At 36.8% G+C, this 20996-nt stretch overlaps 1 protein-coding gene across 6 annotated transcripts in view; it reads right to left on the reverse strand.

Annotated features, from left to right (window-relative positions):
* The window catches only part of LOC120543152 (dynamin binding protein), a 211627-nt gene that overhangs the window by 58256 nt on the left and 132375 nt on the right, over nucleotides 1–20996 (reverse strand). For 2 of the 6 annotated variants that reach the window (XM_039776076.1, XM_039776072.1), the window contains exon 1: nucleotides 15960–18173. The exons of the other annotated variants lie outside the window; for them this stretch is intronic. In XM_039776076.1, the coding sequence (XP_039632010.1) occupies nucleotides 15960–18063 (2104 nt within the window). In that variant the 5' untranslated portion in view covers nucleotides 18064–18173. Of the gene's footprint in view, nucleotides 1–15959; nucleotides 18174–20996 lie in introns of those variants that run through there. 6 annotated transcript variants of the gene reach the window in all.

Raw genomic sequence — 20996 nt, forward strand, 5'->3', positions numbered from 1 at the left:
GATCATCAGGCTACTGAAATGTACTAAAAATGTAAATATCTACTACAGTTAACTAAGAAAGGTGGGGGGCAACACAGTATTATTCAATAAAGAATTTTAATATCAAAAAAGCAAATACATGTAGGTAGGTCTTTACTTTTGTCACATTGTTTGTTTTAACATGTAAGAGATACTTAAGCTCACCTTCTAAGCCTTCACATTATTTAGTTTTGACTTCTGCCAAGATAACCATAAAGCGGATGTGCACAGATTAAGTTCAACTGGTATTGTTTTGCATATCTTACATCCACACAACTGCAGGGCTGGCAGGACTCACAACACTTTGGTTTCTTCTCACTTAGGAGGTGGGGCTTCAGCTGGTTTTCAAATATGATAGAAATTTTTAAGCTTGGATGGATCACTTGACTTCAACAAAAAGATATGACAGTCATTTGTGCAAAATTGTGGCATGGTGCATTTATGGGATGCCAAAGCAACATATTCCACATTATCTCAGTATTATTTCTGTACATCAGTTTGAGTATTGACTTGGTAAAATATGAGCCAAAATATAATTAAAAGATAAAAATTAAACCAATTCACAGCTTACACTATGCAGCAGGTGAAGTGTCTGGGTGGCAAAATATAATAACCGGTGGAACTACATAAGCTTCAGGGAGAAAGAGGTGAAGGACAAAAACATAAGCAAAACCTTGAATATTATTTTTAAAAACCTGCAGCTAACAAAAATGGAGGCCACATAGTGGCCACCTAGGTGCATTTGTTAGTCAGTTAATGTAGTATAAAAAGAATTAAATAAAAACATTTTGTTTGGTCTTAGTAAGACTGATAAAACACCAGTGACCCTTTAGAATAGGGCTTATGTATGGAGCACTTATTGCTAATCACTTGTTACTAGGTAAATAGAAGTCAACAATTTTATATATATACTAGGGGGCTCCGCCCCCCTGCTCACTTCGCTCACCCACCCCTGGGTTTGATTTACCGCATATACAATTTAAATAGATTGTTATTTTCATGGGAATTGTTACATATGCAATATTTTCACTTTTACTTTAAAACTTTTGTAAAAACAATACTTGTCCTTTATTTTTAGCCCCGGGCGTGGTTAAATCTCTTTCTCGCAGGACGTGTAAAGCTGTTCGCGTTGTGAAGGGAGGTCGGCTGAACGCATGCTAAGGAGATACACTCGGATCAGCTGCTGTCTTTCTGCTGCTGCTGGCGAGCTTCCTGTTTTTGATTGTTGCGCTGCGTGTAGATCATGTAAAAGCCTGTGCAGCAGCTATCCTTTTGCCATTTCTTGTCTCTGCCACTCGCGTTGTGAAGGGGTGGGATGAACACACATTAAGGAGAAGCGGTCGGATCATCTGCTGGCGAGTTGCGTTTTCTGCTTGTTGCGCTGCGCATCGATCATTTCAAAGCCTGTACAGAAGATGTCCTTTTGCCACTTTGCGCCTATGCCGCTCGCGTTATGAAAGCGGGTGGGGTGCAGGTAAGGGGTTTTGAACGCACGCTAAGGCTTGCTGGTTGTGCTGTTGCCTAACTGCACCAGAGTCCTGGGTGCAAATTCCAGTTCCGTTACTGTATTATTTGAAATGTACATCTGCTCGCTGAGTGCACACAGGTGTTCTGCATGTGTTCTGATTTTATTTGAATCGAACAAATGGGCAGGATAGGTGGAACGTTGACTATGAAATGGCCTGGCAGAGGTACATAAATGTGTGTTAGAGTGTGCCCTGCAGTTAACCGGCATTACTTCTAGCTTTGGATGTCCCCTTATGGCTGATTCTCCAGAAAGGACTGAGCACCTCTCTACCCTTTCATATGTACTAGAATAAGAAAGTCTGAGAAAAGACTGAAGAAATTAATCTGTCCACAGTCTTAAAAATACAGTAAGACTGACTGCAAAAAAAAAAAAGGAACAAATGATTGTAGGCATGTGTTTCTCTGTTTATTGTATTGAATTTGATTTTCCAGGGCTAATACCCACCTTAAGAAAGAGAAAATGGATGGATGGAGCTGTTAGCAGTGAGGATCAATGGGGTATCTTATTCTTATACTCATAAATGGGCAGACATGACACAGCTGGTCTGAACACAGATCAGTTCTTGGCCACAGCCCTAATATTTAGCTCTTCTTCTCTTTAATGGGAAAGTTGATGTGCTGTTCCCTTGCTTACTGGTACTCATGGGCTCCTTTATTCTTTTGTTTCCACTATTAATTTTATAAAAGCAGGGATGGTTTGGGACATGGGTGCCGAGCATAGGGTTTTATTTTATTGTAATTCCCATCAGAATGGTTTATGCTCCCCTATAAAACGTTTACTTTGTATTTCAATAAAAAATTGAATATTAAAAAAAATGGGCAGCCATATAAAGTGATTTTCTTATATACATATATTTGTACGAAAAAGGCAGTGAATCCTTTGGAATTACTTGCAACAAATATTATATGACCTTCTTTCAATGGTAAATTACAAACATTAATAAAGTGAGAAGGCAAGCAAAATGACACCTTTTATTGGCTAACTAAAAAGATTACAATATGCAAGCTTTCATAATGGTTAATACGGTACAACACCCTAGTACTACAAACATACATTTATAAATAAATAAATCTGCTCATATTTTCTACTGTCTGCATTTAATAAAAGCACAATTTATTAAATTCTTATGATGTTTACTGTATGTTTCGGTACTAGATGCAGTGTTATCCATTCACCTATTTCTGAACCCCCTTTTAAAGTTAAAGGATCATGAGAAGAGCCCACACCAGCAACATTAGATGCATAACAGGAACTGATCCTACATAACAAGCAAGTTCATCAAAGGGAACAGTTAAAGAAACATCCACATTTACTCATACTGCGCCAATTTAGAGTGTTCAATTAACATTACCAGAAAGTCTTTAAGATGTAGTAGAATTATATAGCATTTGTGAAAAAAGAAAAAAAAACAAACAAACAAAAAAAGCTGAGTTGAATGGAAAACAAGTAAAGTCAACATTCAGCTCTGATCTCTGGAGGCTTGAGGGAGCAGCACTAACCGCAGCGTCACCCTTGTTATCATTAACTGTTGACTTTTTGCCACGGCATCTAAGGAGTTTAGACTTGAAGCAGAAAGAGAAAGCAATGAATGTCACATTTTGGAGTCAATAATTCTGTTGGAAGTTCATCATTCTAAATCAGTCACATTTATACATGTAAGGAATAGGAGATAGCCTTATTAACATTGCATGTTTTCCTTGATTTAATATTATCTAGACATGCAGACCACCTTGGAATCTCTGTTCTATTCTAAAATTTACCACAGCTATTTAATAAAATTGTGCCCTCGTAGAATTGTTTCCTGGATGTCAAAGAGTCACATACCAGCCATCTTATTAAAGGTCAGGAAATCACAATTATTTGCTTAGCGTGAGAAGGAGGAACTCCTCCTATCTGCTGTGCAGAAAAATCTGTAATTTTCTTATTGCAAGCAGTTTGACACACATAGCCCAAAGTCCCAAAATGAATTAGTACACATGAAAAATATGTACAATTAATTTTTATAAAAAGCAAGCAAAGTTCATGCAAACATGTTTAAAACAAAAGTGCCTAGTGGCACTTCAATTATCGGTTATCTAGTTAATTTACCCCAGGAGTTTAGTGAGAACCATTCTCATTTATCATTCTAGTTTGGATTTTTATATATACAAAACTGTCAGATGAAACAGTAGTTCAATGATAAGCTCATCTTAGGATCACTGTTATACAGTATAAACAAAATAATTCTTTTACAATATACATAAATTACAAAATACATTCAAGATATAAATGAGATAAAAAATGAAAAAGTAAAACACTGCAGAGCCAAATATCTATGGCATACATTGCACACAATCAAATTTTTGTTGTTCTCAAAAGCCGCATAAAGCCATGTTTTCACGGGACGAGTACCATGCACCGTCTGTTACTACTAATTAACTAACACTGAAGTAGCTGTCAGCAAATGTTCACATTCAGTGGAAAGCGAAACTACATTTTCTTAACCTAAATGAAAAGCAGCTGGATTATTTTACAGTCCATCCAGTTTTGGCACATTTTTAAAATACCTAACCTTGCAAAACATACAATCTTCATCTCTTTTCAGTTAAGACTCCTTAGTTAGCCATTAAGTTACTCATGCAGTTTATCGCCTGCGTCACTAATAAATACAATTTTGAAAAGTACCTCAGAGTTATAGTGGATTTGTGACTGTCCATGTGCAGTCAACACAAAGAAGCAATTAAAATGGAACCTAGAATTTTAGTTTAGCCAAGAGGGGCTTTCCTACAGGATAAGTTTGGTTGTTCAAGTCAAAGTTCACAAACATGCTATACATGCATTTCCCCCCATGAACTTGTGTTCTAAAGTTAAGCACTTTGTATAAATTAAAAAAAAATATCAGGCCAGCCATAGTGCTTTACATTGGAGGCTATGAGGCATGGAGGAAAACCTTAGAAACTTTCAAACATGTCCATTTTTCAAGCCAAGATGGTTATCAAGTATTGATCCATGTCTTATGAGTATGCACACATTATAAACTATTGTAAAACATGTATAACAATGTATAATAATTGATAATATTTTTGAATTACATCAATATTATGAGATTCTGACATTTTAAAAGAAGACCAGCTATGCACAATAGCTCAGCACTTAGTCTTCTGGTGCAACAACCTTTTTGTCCCATTTTTTGGGTAGGGGGTTTCCTCTTGAAAGACCAAATCACAGTAAAATTTTGTGCCACATGGTTGGTTTTGTTTTAATTTTCTTCTGTATTAATGTGAGAACTCACACAAGTGAATGGAAAAGGTACTCTTACTATGACAAAAATAGTACTAGGAATATGCAACAAAATGATTCTTTCTGGATCCCTTTTGTTGTCAGAAGCATGAAAGGCACGGATCAATACTCGACAAGCATCTTGGCTTGAAAAATTGATGTATTTGTTACATTTTTAAGCTTTTCTTCTGTGCCCCATATCATCTATTGTAAATCACCAGAGCAGTTAAGATATTTTTTAAATTTATAGAAACTGCTTAACTTTAGAACATAATTTCACATGAATTGCATATATACCATGTATGTGAAGAAAAAAGTTTGACTTGAAAAACAAACTAATCCTTAAGCTATACAATAGTCTATATGTAACAAAAAATACCAACAGAGCAAGAAAAATAAAAGAGAACAGCACAGGAAAGAATAAACATTTTTGAATTTTTGATTCTACGAAACAATGAGAGATTAAGAGGTGGCATGATAGAAGAAATACAATTAAAAAAGATTTGGATGAGTGGAAGTAAACTAATGTTTTAAAATTAATTCTTCAACTAGAATAAGGAGGCACACATGGAAGTGATTATACGTCCCTCTTCACAAAGAAAACCATAGATACATGGAAGTTACTAAGCAGTGTGGCAGACAAAAACATTTTGGGGACCTTGAAATTTCAACTTGATTGCATTTTGAAAAAGTTAGATCAGCAGGGACATTGGTGAACTATGTTGAGCTGAAAGACCAGGGGCCTCATGTATAAACGGTGCGTACGCACAGAAATGTTGCGTAAGAACTTTTCCACGTTCAAATCGCGATGTATAAAACCTACACTTGGCGTAAAGCCACGCACTTTTCCACGGTACCTCATGTCTTGTCGTACGCAAGTTCTCCGCTCGGTTTTGCAAACTGGCGGCACCCAGCGTCAAAGCAATGCTACTGTTCTTGTGTGATTACTCATTATTTTCATGACGCGGCTTTATAAATACACAGAAACTAACCGCATATTGTTTATTAGTGTAATGCATCTGATTGTAATTAACTCGTAACAATATAATGGTCCAGGGAACAGCCATAGTATTCCAAATGCCATAACTGCTTTAGCGTTGTTACTCTCACTTCTTCTTCTTCTTCTTTCAGCTCCTCCCGTTAGGAGTTGCCACAGCGGATCATCTTTTTCCATATTACTCTCACTGCACCACTCGGAGTATTTATATCACTGTATCTGAGTGTGAATCACAGCAGCAGCTGATCGGAAGAAATTATCGGTATACGCATTAAGCACACGCTGTCTCTGCCACTGCAAAACGTTTTAAAGCCTTTCCTGTACGGACCTCGCGGTTCAAAACAGTTTAATCCCAAGAACTTTAAATGCACTCAATCAATTGCTCCTTGTAGAACTGTTTGTACTTATAAGTACAATCACCCCACTGTAAACTTGCACTATAGTTATAATATCGCACAACCTGAGGCACTTTATAAAGCGCGTATTTACATATGATGATGATATCATTTTTAAGGTGAAATGCAGCAAAATATGTTTGTTAAATTATACACATAAAACTTTAACTTCATTTAAATAATCTATATTCTTCACTGGGAGTGTCTTTAAGGATAGAATAATTAAACATGTACTACGAAGATATTTCAATGTTCTTTAAGCGTTTTGAAGAATTGGCGCTAAGCTTACAGATGGCTTAACTTCTATTACAGAGCTGATTGTGTGGTGATCGGTTACTTGGGGAAAGAAAAGCAAGGACTCTTGGGGCGGCCACGCCAATATATATTGAATATAAAACAGAAAGAAAAATAACAACACAGCTAAAAGCATGCGACAAATTTCGACAAAAGATAAATGCTTGTCATGAGCACGAGGCTCATGAAACACATGTTTAATAATGTGCTTTAGCTCCTATCATCATGAAAATGACATCACGTATACATCTCAGTATTTTAGTTATTCAGAGAGCTGTAATATCACAAATGTAATGGACTCTGTGTCCAGTTGGAGGAAGAGAGCCAGTTTAAGAAGCAAGTAGTGATTCACACACATAGATCACATACGAGTAGAAGATCAAATACAAAACAAAGCATTTAACGTGCTACTTTAATTACGATGTAATTTTGAGAAACTGGTTAATTAAACGATTTTAAGATGAAGTTTATAATGTTCTACTAAATGACAAAATAAACTACGTGATTAAAGTGGAAAATTCGAGATTAAAGTTGACATTTCGTGCTTTTTCCCCACCGTGTGCCTTTTTTCTCTGTACCCTAATAAGCTTTCATATGACACTCAGACAGTGGGCTTACAACTCTTCTTTTCACGGCGACTTTGATATGTGACTTCTTTTTATTTCCGGCACTGTGCGATTTTGTGAATGTGAGCTTTCAAGTTTCTCCAACACGCTATGTCACTCGATCAACTTCATTTTGTTGATTATACCAGTTTATTTGAACAAATAGTATGTTTTTCCTTTGCCTCCACTTGGTATTCGCTGAAATTCTTATATTTTCCCCGTGCTTTTCCCATTGTCTTTTCACAGAAGGCTGCGCTTAAGGGCGATTTATATTGATTTGCATATTCAAATAGGTGTAATTCTGGGAGGATTTGGGGCGTTACAAAATCTTGGCGTGCACGGCGTTAGTTTTCACGCTGATCGGGATTTATGTAACGAAGAACATGGAAGTTAGATGCGCACAGATTCCTGCATCTGGATTTTTCTGTGCGTAAGCACATTTCGGCTTTTGTGCTTACGCCATGTTATAGTGTGAGTTCTACGCACGGCGTTATACATGAGGCCCCAGGTCTGTTGTCTTGAAAAGCTCTTCTCGTGTTATGTAACTGAGTTGCTTGTATTATCAACAACATGTTTCTATAATGATGCTGTAAATTTCTACACCCTTATGAATTTCACAATTTTGCTCATGCATAAGCTGAAATGGTTGGCTTCTGGAAAAGATTCTATGCTTTTGTAACCATGACGGAGTGAGATGCCCATTCCCAAATGCTAGCACTGTTCTCACCTGATTTCAGATTGGCCACTTAGTGGTAAACTCATTGGACAGACTGAACATGTGATTTGTGTATCTTCAGCCTTTGGTAGGCATGTGCCGGCACTGGGCTGTACTCATGCTATGTTGAAACTGCCTCTGAGATCATGGATCTTCCCAAATGACTTGATATTGAAAAACAAACACATTTATACTACCACATTTCTCAGTAGCCTTTTACCATATTTAACATGTCACACTCAGTTTGTGATTTAATGCCATCACAGCTTGTAGTATACCTGTCCTCATCCACTTAGCATTTTGGTTTAATAGCTTTCTGCTGCTGCCTGTAATTGCTCCATTCTATGAATTTCAATATATATTCTTTTTGATTTTTTTTTCCTTAGAAAAAGCTATGAGGAAGAATCCAATTTAAAAATTTCTAAATAAACAGGAGATAGATTCAGTGGCCTTTGGTATTTTTTCGAAAATACTGAGTCAGATATTGGGGGACTGCTTAGTAGGCTACAAATTAAATCATAAACCCTATGGTTAAAAAGGGGGTAAAAGGGAGTAAGACAAATGGACTTTGATGTAAAGTAGTGGCCTAGTAAGAACTGAGCACCAGTGAATAATCTCAAAACGGTAAACTAATCACGGCTTTGTATCCACTACAATATGCCCTATGTGGTCTGTCCTTATAGCTTGTAATCTAATACCGACCAAAGCATTTTTCAGCTCATAGAAATCTTCAATAAAGACATGTACAGTATAGCCTTCCATTCTACAATGCTTAAAAGAGAATACTTTATTTTTTTCTCAGAGGAAACTGAAATCTTTAAGGCCACTATTAAATCTCTTTATGCATAAATTCTGTATGCGTGCAATTAAGCATTTGAAGGACACAGATTTTCTTTTTCCCTATCAAAGTATGCTATTATGAACCTACATTGACCTAGAAAGCTCACATTACACTTGAATTACAAACCTACTCTAAACTGATTATTATAAATACTAGGAATAGTTATCAGTTTTATGGTTTGTTCTGGTCAACCATTTCATAAACTAAATACTTTAGAAATGTTAACCACTCTGCAATGGTTTAAATTACAGAAGGTGCTGACTGATTTCCATTAGCTCTTTTTCCCTTTCCTGCGTAGCCACGCACAGCAAGTTTGTAGCGAGGAATGCACACAGCAACATTTACAAAATCTATTATTTTGATGAAGATGAAGAACTGGAAGTAACAGGCAGCAGGGGACTTTGTTTTGGTTTGTAACTTTGAAAGATGACAAGTATGAAAAACCAAACATTATTATTTATGGATAAAAAAAAATCTTTGGTATGCTGCAATAGAAATAGGTAAAAAGTCACATTCTTTCTTAAACTTCACTTAATGATTGATCAATATAATTTCTAGCAGATATTGTTAATGTTTTACTGAAACTCCTTGTTTCTTTAATTCTTCTGTAAAAAAAACAAAGATTTAAAAGTGTAAACTGCCTCTCCAACAAAATCAGAAAAATTTAATTCAAATATTTCTGTACCCAGCAGAAAAAAATCTGTCTTACTGACTTTGAAAGTTTAGAATATATACAAAGTCATATTGCATACTTTTATACTTTATAGTACAAAGTGAAAAGCAGCTACAAAATTTTAAATACAGTAATAATAATTACCCTGTATTGACCTATAAACATCTATTTCTAGGGGAGACAATTCTGTCTCTGTTTCCAATACAGCTAGTGAGTAACTGAAGACTGAATTTGACCTATATTCATTAATCTTACAAGCCCCCAGTTGTCATTTACATAGGCTTTTTGTCTGCTGTCCCCTCAAGTCCTGTGTGCACACAAGGCAAGGAGTCGAGTCTAATCCCTGGCGCTCAGTGCGGAGATTAGCGCGCCTGCTGGGGGGCAGGGCAGGACCCCGTCTGCTTCGGGTTTATTAAAGCGAGTGCAAATCAGACTAATCCAAAACTGTAAATGCCAGAAACTGAAAAATAAAAAGTATGCAAGCTAGACAGCACCACAGACTTTGTAATCTGAATGACAGAATTAACGAGGGAAAAGAATAACACCCCAGACAACTAATCATGGTTCAATGGTCTGTAAAAACAGTTTATTCCTGTGCTTGCAAACCTACATTTTCTGATAAACAATCCATATTAGGAATTCTTTGCATTTTTCAATTGTATTTGATCAACTTAACTACCTTTAACTTTTTTTTTTTTAAATCAGCAAGCTAAGACAAGTTCCATGATTACCTAATACTGAATACTGTATGCCCAAATTCAACATGACCTTTATTTAGTTATGTTGCTATCAAAATTATAATCTGCCTATTCCTGTAAAAAACACTCTATTGCTTACCCATTAAAAAACCTTTGAGGTCTTTCTCATTACATTTCTTGGTTTACTGCTTACATTAAGTAAATGAAATTAATAGTAGAAGAGCAATGCATGTTTTTTGCACACAAGAATGGTTAACTCACTTCATTCAGGCCTTGGTTATTACTTTTATGCTTTATTTTTTAACTCATAAAACAACTATTTGTGCTGAAGATGCACAGCCTTAACACTTTAAATCAATAAAAATGCATAACTTGGGCATAGCTGAGGTGAAATGGTTTCTTATTTGGAACAAATTCCACTCTCAGGCTACCTTCACACTACTACATTTTCTTATAAAAAAACTGATATTAGTCTATATTTGTGGCTTTTGTTCACATTACTGTAGTATTTTTAACCCCCTAAAATGGATTCTTTTGGAAACGGAGATGGGTCAAAACATAGACTTTGAAAAATGCAGACTCTAGTAATGATCAAATTTGTTTGTGCTTATTATATATAGCCCTTTTTTGACTGGATCCTGCTCATTACAACATCTCATTCTCCGACTGGTCACCCTTCATTGAAGAAACCGCATTGCAACAGAGCAGGCACAGAAGAGTTGCTTTCCAAGGCACATGTTGTGTTGCTTATCTGTATGCATTTAAATTGTGTTTTTACAGTTTGAATGCTGCATACATGCACAAAAGGGAAATAATTTTGTGGTCACTACAGTTCTGTGATCCTATGGCCAGCAGCGTTACCACCACTTCACTTCCAAGGATTTTTCTGCCGATGCACAAATGCCCATCCTAAGTGAGCATCCTTGTCATATGTGTTTTTAGTCATTTTAGTGGGGATGGAAATACTTTTATAAAACAAAATGAAAATACTACAATGGATGGAGATTTTGATTAAAAAACACTTTAAAAAAAAAAATAGTGTGTAGGTAGCCTTAGGTTGCTGTCGTTATGTACTTAAAACAGTCCTGCAGCCTAGCAATTAACAGATACATAAATTAAATAGGGGAAGGAGTCATCACATTAGAAAATATACTCCGAGTATAGCTCTCAGTTCCAGAGACCTGGGTTCAGTTTCAAGCCTGGGCACTGTCTGCACATTCTCCCCATGTTTGAGTGGATTGTTCTGCAGGTACTTTGGTTTTGCCAATTACATCCCAAAGACACACAAGATAGGTGAACTGGTAACTTCAAATTTTCTCATTGTGAGTCTGTCTGTGTGTGTGTGTGTCCTGAAATGGAATAGTCCTCCATGTAAGGTCTGTCCAATTCATCTATGATAAGATCTGGTCCCTGTGGACCTGAAACTGGACAAATGGGAAAGAAAATGGATGGGACAGATGTAACCAAGATCTAAATAGGCTGCTAATCTACCAGGAGCAAAAGATGTTACATCACCAAGTGCTGCTAGACTTGTTAAAGACCCATTTGTCTGTAAACAGATGTGCAGCTAAATGATCCCACCGTGGTTTGTACTATGGTATATATTTACTGTGTAATTAAACACTGCTTATTACTTAAGAACTGCTGTGCTTGTGCACACAGAGGAAGGCACACACGGAATTCATCAAGCACGAGTATGCTTGCGGCACAATATGCATCATTTTCATGAGAGCTAGATTTATCCCTGAAGCAGAAAATACCATAAATTTTCACTCGCTAGATTTAGAGAAGTGGGCCTGATTAAAATGGAGTCTTAAATATGCAAAGCAAGGTTTCAATTGTGATCTCACTACCCCTTTGTAATGTATGTACTAATATGAATTTGCAGATCTGCTTTCATATAATTGTATACAAAACATATATAACGACTGAAAATTATAACTCAGAAAGCACTAAAAAAAACACTATAATCTTTACAAGCACATGTTGTGAAAACACGCTTCTGTAACTAAATTAATGAAACACCTAATATTTTCAGGCAACCTACTGTTGATTATTCAGTCTGGATTTAACAGCACTGGATTTTTAAATTTGGGCCTGTAAAAGGTGTTGTCTACTTGGAAACATCTGTAGCATGAATGATTTAAGTCAGAAAATGAGTACAGGTGTAACAATCTCCATTTTACATATGCATGTAATAACTTCAAGGGAAACACTTTGGAGCTACACTTTGATTTCAATGGGCTCAGAATGGTGCTCACTTTGAGAATGATTTTTATTATATCCTCTCTCCTGTTTATTTTCTGAGATGTGTGCAGTGGATGAGGACATCATTCAGGGTTTTCTTTTTATGTACTGCATCCACTGTTGTCTAGGAATAGGCCCCAGGCCCTGTGATCCTGAATTGGACAATGAACATAAGGATAAGGAATGAATTATAATGTCCTGAAATGGCTTAATTCTATTATAAACATTAAGAATATGCAATATTACTAGGTTCACCAAAACTATTCGTCCAGTGTCATTTGTGCAAACTGTGATATGTATAACAGTTATCAATGCATGATTTGGAACAGTACAACTCAGAGGATAAGATGAACTGTAAACAGCTGCTTATATCGGAGTCCAACTAATTTTACCAAAAAATTCACCTTGTATATGCAGCTTTTCTAAGGATAAGGCCATTAATAACACCTTTTTTTTTTTTTTTGAGTTTCTGCTCTCACAAACCCAGTGCTATGGATTCAAATCCCCCCAAAAGGTATTGTGTGTGTGGAGTCTGCACATTCATATGCAACATTAAAAAACAGTTCAGGGGGATTGCCCTGGTGTGTACAAGTGTGGCTGAGTGAGTGAGCCTGCTATGTGATGCACTGGCATGTTGTCTGAGATTGGTACCTAGTTCTGTTGAACTAGAAGGTTGAGGGAAGAAAGAACTATTGAATGAACTAGTATGCCTTAAAGTATTAATTAAAAAACTGACAACCATGTGACTGAAAGTCAGGTTGTCTTAGTTTTCATGTTATGTTAGACAGACAAGGCGGACAGTTATATACACAGCAATGATGAGCAACAAAGGACTTACATTGACGTAGTTAAGGAAATACTGCATTACATTAGTCATAGTATAGGTAATTTGCATCAAATTAAGTTTTATTGTCATATTGCACTATGGCCCAGTGCTACCAGTGTCCTGGGACCTTAAACTGGATTAATCAGGTTTTGAAAATGTTATCAGGCTCCTCATCTCAAGAATCTGATTTCTAGCTTCTATTCATAGAGTTACAATTTTCCTGACAAGTATGCAAAGTCAAGCAGCTAAACAGAGCAAAAAGTAGTCTTTAGAATCTGTCCTGCTGGCACACTACACCATATATAGACCTATTATATTATATCTCTGCTGTCTGATGAGTCCAGCATTGTCTGCATTCAGTTTGCACATTATCCCTGTGTCTGTGTGACTTCTCTGCATACTCTGGTTTTCCTTCCAAATCCCAAAGACCTGTGTTAGGTTAACTGACCATTCTAAACTGGCCTTTTGTTAACCTCCGTGTGAATGAATGAGTCTTCAAATATGATGGACTTGCATGTAACTTAGGCTTGGTATCTGCCTTGTGTCTGTTGCTTTCCGAATAGACTCCGACTGCAAGTGGGCATGAGAATATTATGTTACCTGTATATTATATAACAACTTTCTAACATGTTTATTCATTTTATGGTAGCAATCAGCTAGTGACCATCATTCAAAGCAATAAGTGCACTTTAAAAGAATGGAGCTAGCTATGGATAAGTTGTCAATCCCTCAAATTATAATCACACACACACCCACATACAAAATATTCATAAAGGCCAACTTAAAGTTACCAATTAACATAACATTCACATCTTTGGAATGTGGGATGAAAACAAGAGTAAAAGTAATTAGACCCACACAGACATAGCCAACTGCACACAGATGCTGCTGGCCAAGCAAGGATTAGGAGCCACAAATCTGGAGTTACGTGGCAGTAACTGCAGCCACTGCACCACTAAGACATTTAAATTATACAAGAAAATAAGACTATAGGAACACAGGTTTGACAATTGAGGAAAAGCAATTCAGTCCGCCTCATTTGGTTAGCTAATAGCTAAGTTGTCCCACTTTCTTATCCATACTCTTTTTAAAAGTTGTCAAAATTTCAGCTCCAGCTACATAACTTGCTAGCTTGTTCTAGACTCACACACCTCTGTGTGAAAAGTTCCTTCCTGGCATCACCAATAAATGTACGTCCCTCAAGCATTTGTTTCACTATTTAAATGAAAGAATTCTGCTGGAACAACTTTACTGATGCCTTTAAGTACTGTGAAGACCTGAAATAGGTCTCCACAAAGTCCTCTGTGCACAAGACTACAGAGGTTTAACTCAATTAGCTTGTCAGGGTAAGACATGTCCATTCATTTCAGGGTTCACATTATTATAATTAATATTGTGTCTTTATCTGATGTCTTAATCTAAAACATCTTACATTTACATTATGTTAATGACTGTTTTAAGTATTTTTTACAGCATAAGCACAGACAAGTTTAATGATTTGCCAACGATCTCACAATAAGCCAGATATGTGAATTGAACTGGTAACTTTGTGTTTACAGCTATTTAAAGCTACAGTCCTAAAATAAAATGCCACAAAAGGCCAGATATAAAAAACAGTAAAATAGCTGTCCGTTGTTTATAAACACCTGTTGATTATAAATTCTGAAAACTTATGTACCATTTCTTGGGGGTTATCATTAGTATGGTCTGTGGAGACTGTCTTTAATTACAATTAGCTTTTTTGCTCACCTGTAAAGTGCACACCAGGTTGCCGATACCTACATTGTTTTAAATTTCCGGAACTTATTAGGTCATCAACTTTAGATTAAGACCAAGATCAAGGTTCTAGCCCCACTAGTTTGCAAGCAAGTGAGTGACAGATGACAGGCATTAGGATTTTATATATATTATATTATCTGTGTTGGACTGGTGCCCTGTATAGGGATTGTTCATACCTTATGCTTGCTGAGATAGGCTCCAGCTTTCCCATGGCCCTGTTCAGGATTATGCGGGCTTATATTATATTATATTATATTATATTATATTATATTATATTATATTATATTATATTATATTATATTATATTATATTATTGCTGTTTGCTTTTTAAGTAAGACTTAATAGTAGCAATTGACACATGCTTTCCTTCTTTTATGGGGTTAAATACAGGGGGTGGTAAATTCAACCTGTTGAACACCATGCTATTGAAGGAATGTGGTCATTTCATTCCAAAGCATTTCAGGTTGTACAGGAATTTTCAGAGTACAAGTTACAAAAAATGTAATCAGCAGTACCTGTAGCTGAGTATCTGCTGAGAAATGATAACAAACTCCATTTTCATTCTATTCCCTCAGTCCTCCCCCACCTGCTTTTTCCCCATTGCTTTTGCACAACACCATTATTAAATACACTTTGTTTTACATGTATGTAACTTCACAGGGGAAACTGTTTTAAAATAAATTAAGGAACATAAAGTCTTTTGTTGATGGCAAAAAATGCTGTAACAAAGTGAAAGCAACTCTCTGACTTCCATTTGCAGACACATCAGTCTCCCATTATCAAGTGGAGGTTTCTTGTGTTATATTAGGGAGACAGTTTTGCATTACTAAGCACTCATTCTATTGTAATTAATTGTCACCCTTTGGAAAATGTTACAGAAACTGTGTGAAAATGCAATGCACCTCCCAGAGAGAAAAAAGAAAGACACTGAACCAGTTTATCTGGTTTCTAGGAATCCCACCCTTTCAATCTGTGAGGAAAACAATAAGCATATTAAAACATTCAGAAGAACCAAGGGTTTGTCTTTTTCTTTAACAGAAGAATTTGAACTATACCCACATAGCAAGAGATATGTTGCTAATTACCTTGCTGTTTTTTCCGGTTGATGGCAAAGTCAGATCGCCGCAAAGAGCCAGGGGCTGTCCTGCGGTAAAGACTGTTCCTGTCCCATGTATCTGTGTCTCTTGTCTGCCTTATTCTTTCACAGTCCTCATACTCCCAGTCTAACGGTCTTTGATTTCTTTGACCTTTTTTGCTTCTGCCATATGTATCATAATCCAGATCCATTTGATGTCCACCTTTCCTTGGTTTGTTTAACAGGTCACCTTGCCACTCCTCAAAGCATTTCCCTCTAAGGCAACTGTTTTCAGACTGCCTTGCACTCACCTGGAAGTTTTTAATGCATTGGTCAGAGCTTTCACTGTTGTCATAAAACAGTGTTTGCTTCCCCACTGTGCGATATCCAAACTGATCAAGATGTTCAGGGGCTCTGCCATTATCCCAGATGTCCCTCTGGTCGTACCCACCTTGCCTGTCTTCTTTTCTCTCAGAGTCACTATCCCATTTATTTCCAATGTCTCGCTTTTGTTTCTGGTATCGTTGACACTTATCTTGCTCATATGCTCCTCTACCATAATTTTGACTATCCTCTTCATAATGTTTATAATGCTGGGTCCTGTATTCATAGTCTCTTCTTTGTTTTTTGTCTGTCTGATAGGTGTCACACTCCCAGCCATCATGGCTATACTCTGTTCTTCGAACTTCTGTCCTCTGGTTTGTGTCACTCTCCCAGCCATCATATTTGGGGCCTCTTCTTTGAGGCCTCTCGTAAGAGTCATTATCCCAGTCATCTCTATTGCACCCTCTTCTTTGTATTTCCAAATACTTATCTGTGTCACTGTGCCTGCCATAGTATTCAGGGCACCTTCTTTGTCGGGTATATGTTTGGTAGGTGTCACTCTCCCAACCGTCATGGTCTTTTCTTCTGTATTCCACTCTCCGGTTTGCATCACTGTCTGAGGCATCATTTTTAGGGTCCCTTTTTCTCCGGGTATATGTCTGGTAGGAGTCATTCTCCCAGCCATCACTGCTGTCCTCTGTTCTTCGTCTTTCAACTTTCTGGCTAGAGTCACTTTGCCAGCCATCATTTTCAGGATCCCTGTCTCTCCGTGTATACTCCTGGCAAGTGTCATCCTCACAACCATCACTTGCGTACTCTTTTCTTCGTCTTTCCACTTTCTGGCTTGGGTCACTATGCCAACCATCATTTTCAAAGTCCCCTTTTCTCCGTGTACATTTCTTAGAAGTGTCATTATCCAAGGTGTCACTGCAATACCCTCTTTCTTGTCTTTCCATTCTCAGATTAGCATCACTGTCATAACCTTCCCTTTCAAGGTTTCTATAACCCTTTGTTTGCCTGTGGTAGTTGCCACTCTCCCATTTACTATTTTCTTGGTTTCTTCCTGGCTTCACATCCCTTTGGAATGTGTCACCTTCACAATCTCCTCTATTAGAACTGTTTCTTTGTTGCTTTTCAAGCTTCTGGTTTGTGTCATCGTCCCAGCGATCCTTTTTATAGTCTCTTGTCATACTTCTATTTTCCTGGTATATATCACCCTGATAATCCTGGCTGATTGGGTTCCTTCTTTGCCTAGCATCCTTTTGGCATCTCCCGTCATCCCAGTGTTCAGTTTCTCTGTTAGTCCTTGGTCTTTCATATAGTCCACTTTGGAAATTTCCTCTCCAACCATCCCTACTCTCCTTTTGGGGCCCATTTTTATTCTTAATTGGTGTCTGGCTTCCTTGGCTCACATCATGGTCCCTTATTTCCCTTTGGTCTCCTCCGCTCCTGTTGTATTCCAGGTTATTTCTCTGAGGATCTCTGCTTTGTCTTAACTCCATCTGGTGGAAGTCTCTCACATTTTTAGGATCCTGTACTTTATTTTGACTTCTCTGGCTGGTGTTACTCTCCCAGTCACATTTTCTCTGGTCTTTGTTTTTCTTCCGGTTAGTCTGCCATGGTTCAAGCTCCTGCTCATAATCTCCATAAACAGAACTCTGCTTCTCGATCCTCAGGTTGCTTTTATCCAAGTTTATATTCTCCATGAGGAAGCCTCCAAATCTCCCACTCACACATTTTATTTCACAATTGAAGCCACTTGATTGTGTGAGTAGGGCTTTTCCTCTCATCCCAAAGTGCTGTGGAATTCCAGAATGTCTCCATTACTTGAAATGCAAAGCACATTTCACATAAATCAACAGAAACTGTCACCTTCCAGTCATGGTGCTAAATTGTGCAGAGGCTGGCTCTCAGTTTTGTGTGATTACACAGGCACTCCCTTGCTTGACTGCACCCAGCAAGAACTCAGCCCCTTTCTCACCTTAGCACCCAATGGGCTAACAGCGCTCTGAGTTAATTATTGAGCTGTCACATGACCAGGCTTAGAGCTCTGCCTCCTGTAATTGGTTAATTCTCAAGTTAGAGAGAGAAAAAAGTGCCTCTTGCTGCTTGCTTACATGAAACTACAGCTTATCTGTTTACTGTGAGTGCAAGGTATTTAAGCGCTGAGTGTGTCTGTTCTTATCCAACTCCCTCAATTGTTGTCTGGCAATCAAAGAAGCCAACTCCTACCCCACCCCCATTATTAAATCTTTAAAAGGTTGAAGTGAAGGTAAAAGCTTCTGTTTCAGCTAAACAGGATTCTGGAAGAGAATTTCCTGCCCTTGCAAGATTTAAAGCCGGACATAATGAAAAGACTTCAGAAGTCTAATATTAAAACAGGGAATTATCAGCTTGTGTAATCACTTGCAATAAAATCTCTTCTATTGCTAAGATATATTTCATTTTAAAGACAAATATTACACCACACAATATACTATGAATTTGTAAATCACAAATAACCATACATATGTTTAAAAAGTGTTTTCAGGGACGTTTAGGGGGGCAGACTGAATATAACTTACAAACAGTCTCTTTATTCATAGTCAGTGTAGTGATGAAAAAATGCAGTCCCCTTCACAAAAAGAGCATTGTCACCAGCGATCCCTTCTATCAGCCTTTGATAAGAATGGTTTAGAGGATCAGGTTATTACCTAGCTGTGTTTCTTCTGTGTCACTCGTACAAATATAACCATTGTTATTAAGAAATAAAGCTGCTTCATAATATTCCTGCATTGTTTGTTTTTAATATTAAAATCTAAGTGTAGTCTAGTAAAAGCAAAAAATATACAGAACAATACTTGTGGCAATTTTGTTTTTAAATTACTGTAACATGACTGATGCTAATTTTTTTTTCAGCAACTACAAGATAATAAAAAATGTTGACATAAAAAGTACAAAATATGCATGGTTATCAGTTAACTGACGAAAAATGCAAATTACTTAATTTAAATTAAATAATAATACACCCAAGAAAATTAAATAAATAAAAAATCAGATGTGCACTGATTTCACCAGTAAAATGTTGAAGCCAAATGTTTAAATGTGTACAAAAAGACAGATCTTGTTTAAAAACATGCCACTCTCCTTCCTCAATTATGTTGCACTTGAGGTGCAAATGTGCACAAAAATCATAAAATCATTATCACTGTACGACAAAATGGACTGGAGTGATTTAGAGAAAATCAATAACCTTTTAAAATTTGATAATCTTAATAGTTGTGTAAAGTGGATGAATAATTTATCTCTGAGTTATCGTGTCTATGACTCAAAATAACTATAATAGAGTTTTTTTTAGGTTCTTTTAGACAAAGGTTTAAGGACATGGAAGCATAAATGAAGCAATGGCATCTAAAAAGAAGTATGGAGTACATCAGGTGAGATGTTTCAGCTTTATATATAACACACTACCGTGGCTGATTGTTTGTCTGTCCAGGATTATAAATCACCTGTAGATCACAAACCGTTTGACCTTTTGACCTGAAATTTGGTACACATATACTACATGATGTCTACTATTCACTTTGGGGTGATGATTGACCTCCAAGGTTATTCCTCTTTTTATTTTTACTTTATTTTATTGTAGAATTAACTCTCGGCAGCGGCCAGCAGAGCGGCTGTGCGGGGCATGCATAAGGGTGCCATTCTCATCTCTACCACCATCACCGTCACTTCCCCTACCGCTTCATATCTTAAATCATTCTTGAGGCAGATTGAAGACTTAAGTGCCAGATTAGGTGAAAAATTAAAGAAAACATACTAAATAATTGCAACACAAACACTGACTTAATCAGTTTTAGCCGACGAAAGAGGAGAAAAAGCAGGCCGCTAGAGTGGATAAAAGAAGAGCTACTCAGGAAGCAGCAAGCGCATCAACCTCTGAGCAAACGAATGCTAAACGTACAGAGAAAGAGGATGAAAATTATGAACGCTCAAGTCAAGTGTCGTTACTGGTATCAAATAAATAAATAAAGAGTTATTCCCTTAAACTGGAAGAATCCTAACACACCTCTTCCATCACACAATAGGAAAACAGTATCTTATATTATCTAAAAATAGAAAAAACATCATTTTTCTTTATGCAGAACTTTGTAGCGCTTCTTTACAACTTGGCTACATTTTCAATTTTAAATTAACTGCTGTGCTCCTACTTGTGTCTATACAAATCTCCTATTGTTTTAAATAATAAGAGACCTTCCTTGTCTCTTTCTTTTCTCATTTTATTAAAATTTTGCTGTTTATTCCGCGAGAGGGTAGGGGTTTTAGTGTGGTTTATGATAGCATATTTTTAATTGTTTCTGTGATACATGAGATTTTTTATAGTTTTCATTGAACAGACTTGTAATTTTACTTTACTGAAACGTATGCTAGGATGTCATATTATTTAATTTCTTCTGTACTAAATTTATCTGGAACAAATACAGTAAATATTAATATAAAACAATTAAGGTATGTATTTTAATACATTCTTGTTTAAAATGCCACCAGAAAGTAATCAGCTTTTGCATGATAGTTGGGCACGCAAGTAATCATTTCTTTGCACTCCCATCAATATTACTGCTACTAATATATTCTGACACAAACATCACCCTAAAAGTTGTCAAACCATGATCAAGGATCTCTAAAATATGCAAATTCTGTTAATAATGTGGCCCTGTCACAATACTTTCTTTTGCACATATGT

The sequence above is a fragment of the Polypterus senegalus genome, chromosome 1 (assembly GCF_016835505.1).
Source record: "Polypterus senegalus isolate Bchr_013 chromosome 1, ASM1683550v1, whole genome shotgun sequence".
Taxonomy (NCBI): domain Eukaryota; kingdom Metazoa; phylum Chordata; class Cladistia; order Polypteriformes; family Polypteridae; genus Polypterus; species Polypterus senegalus.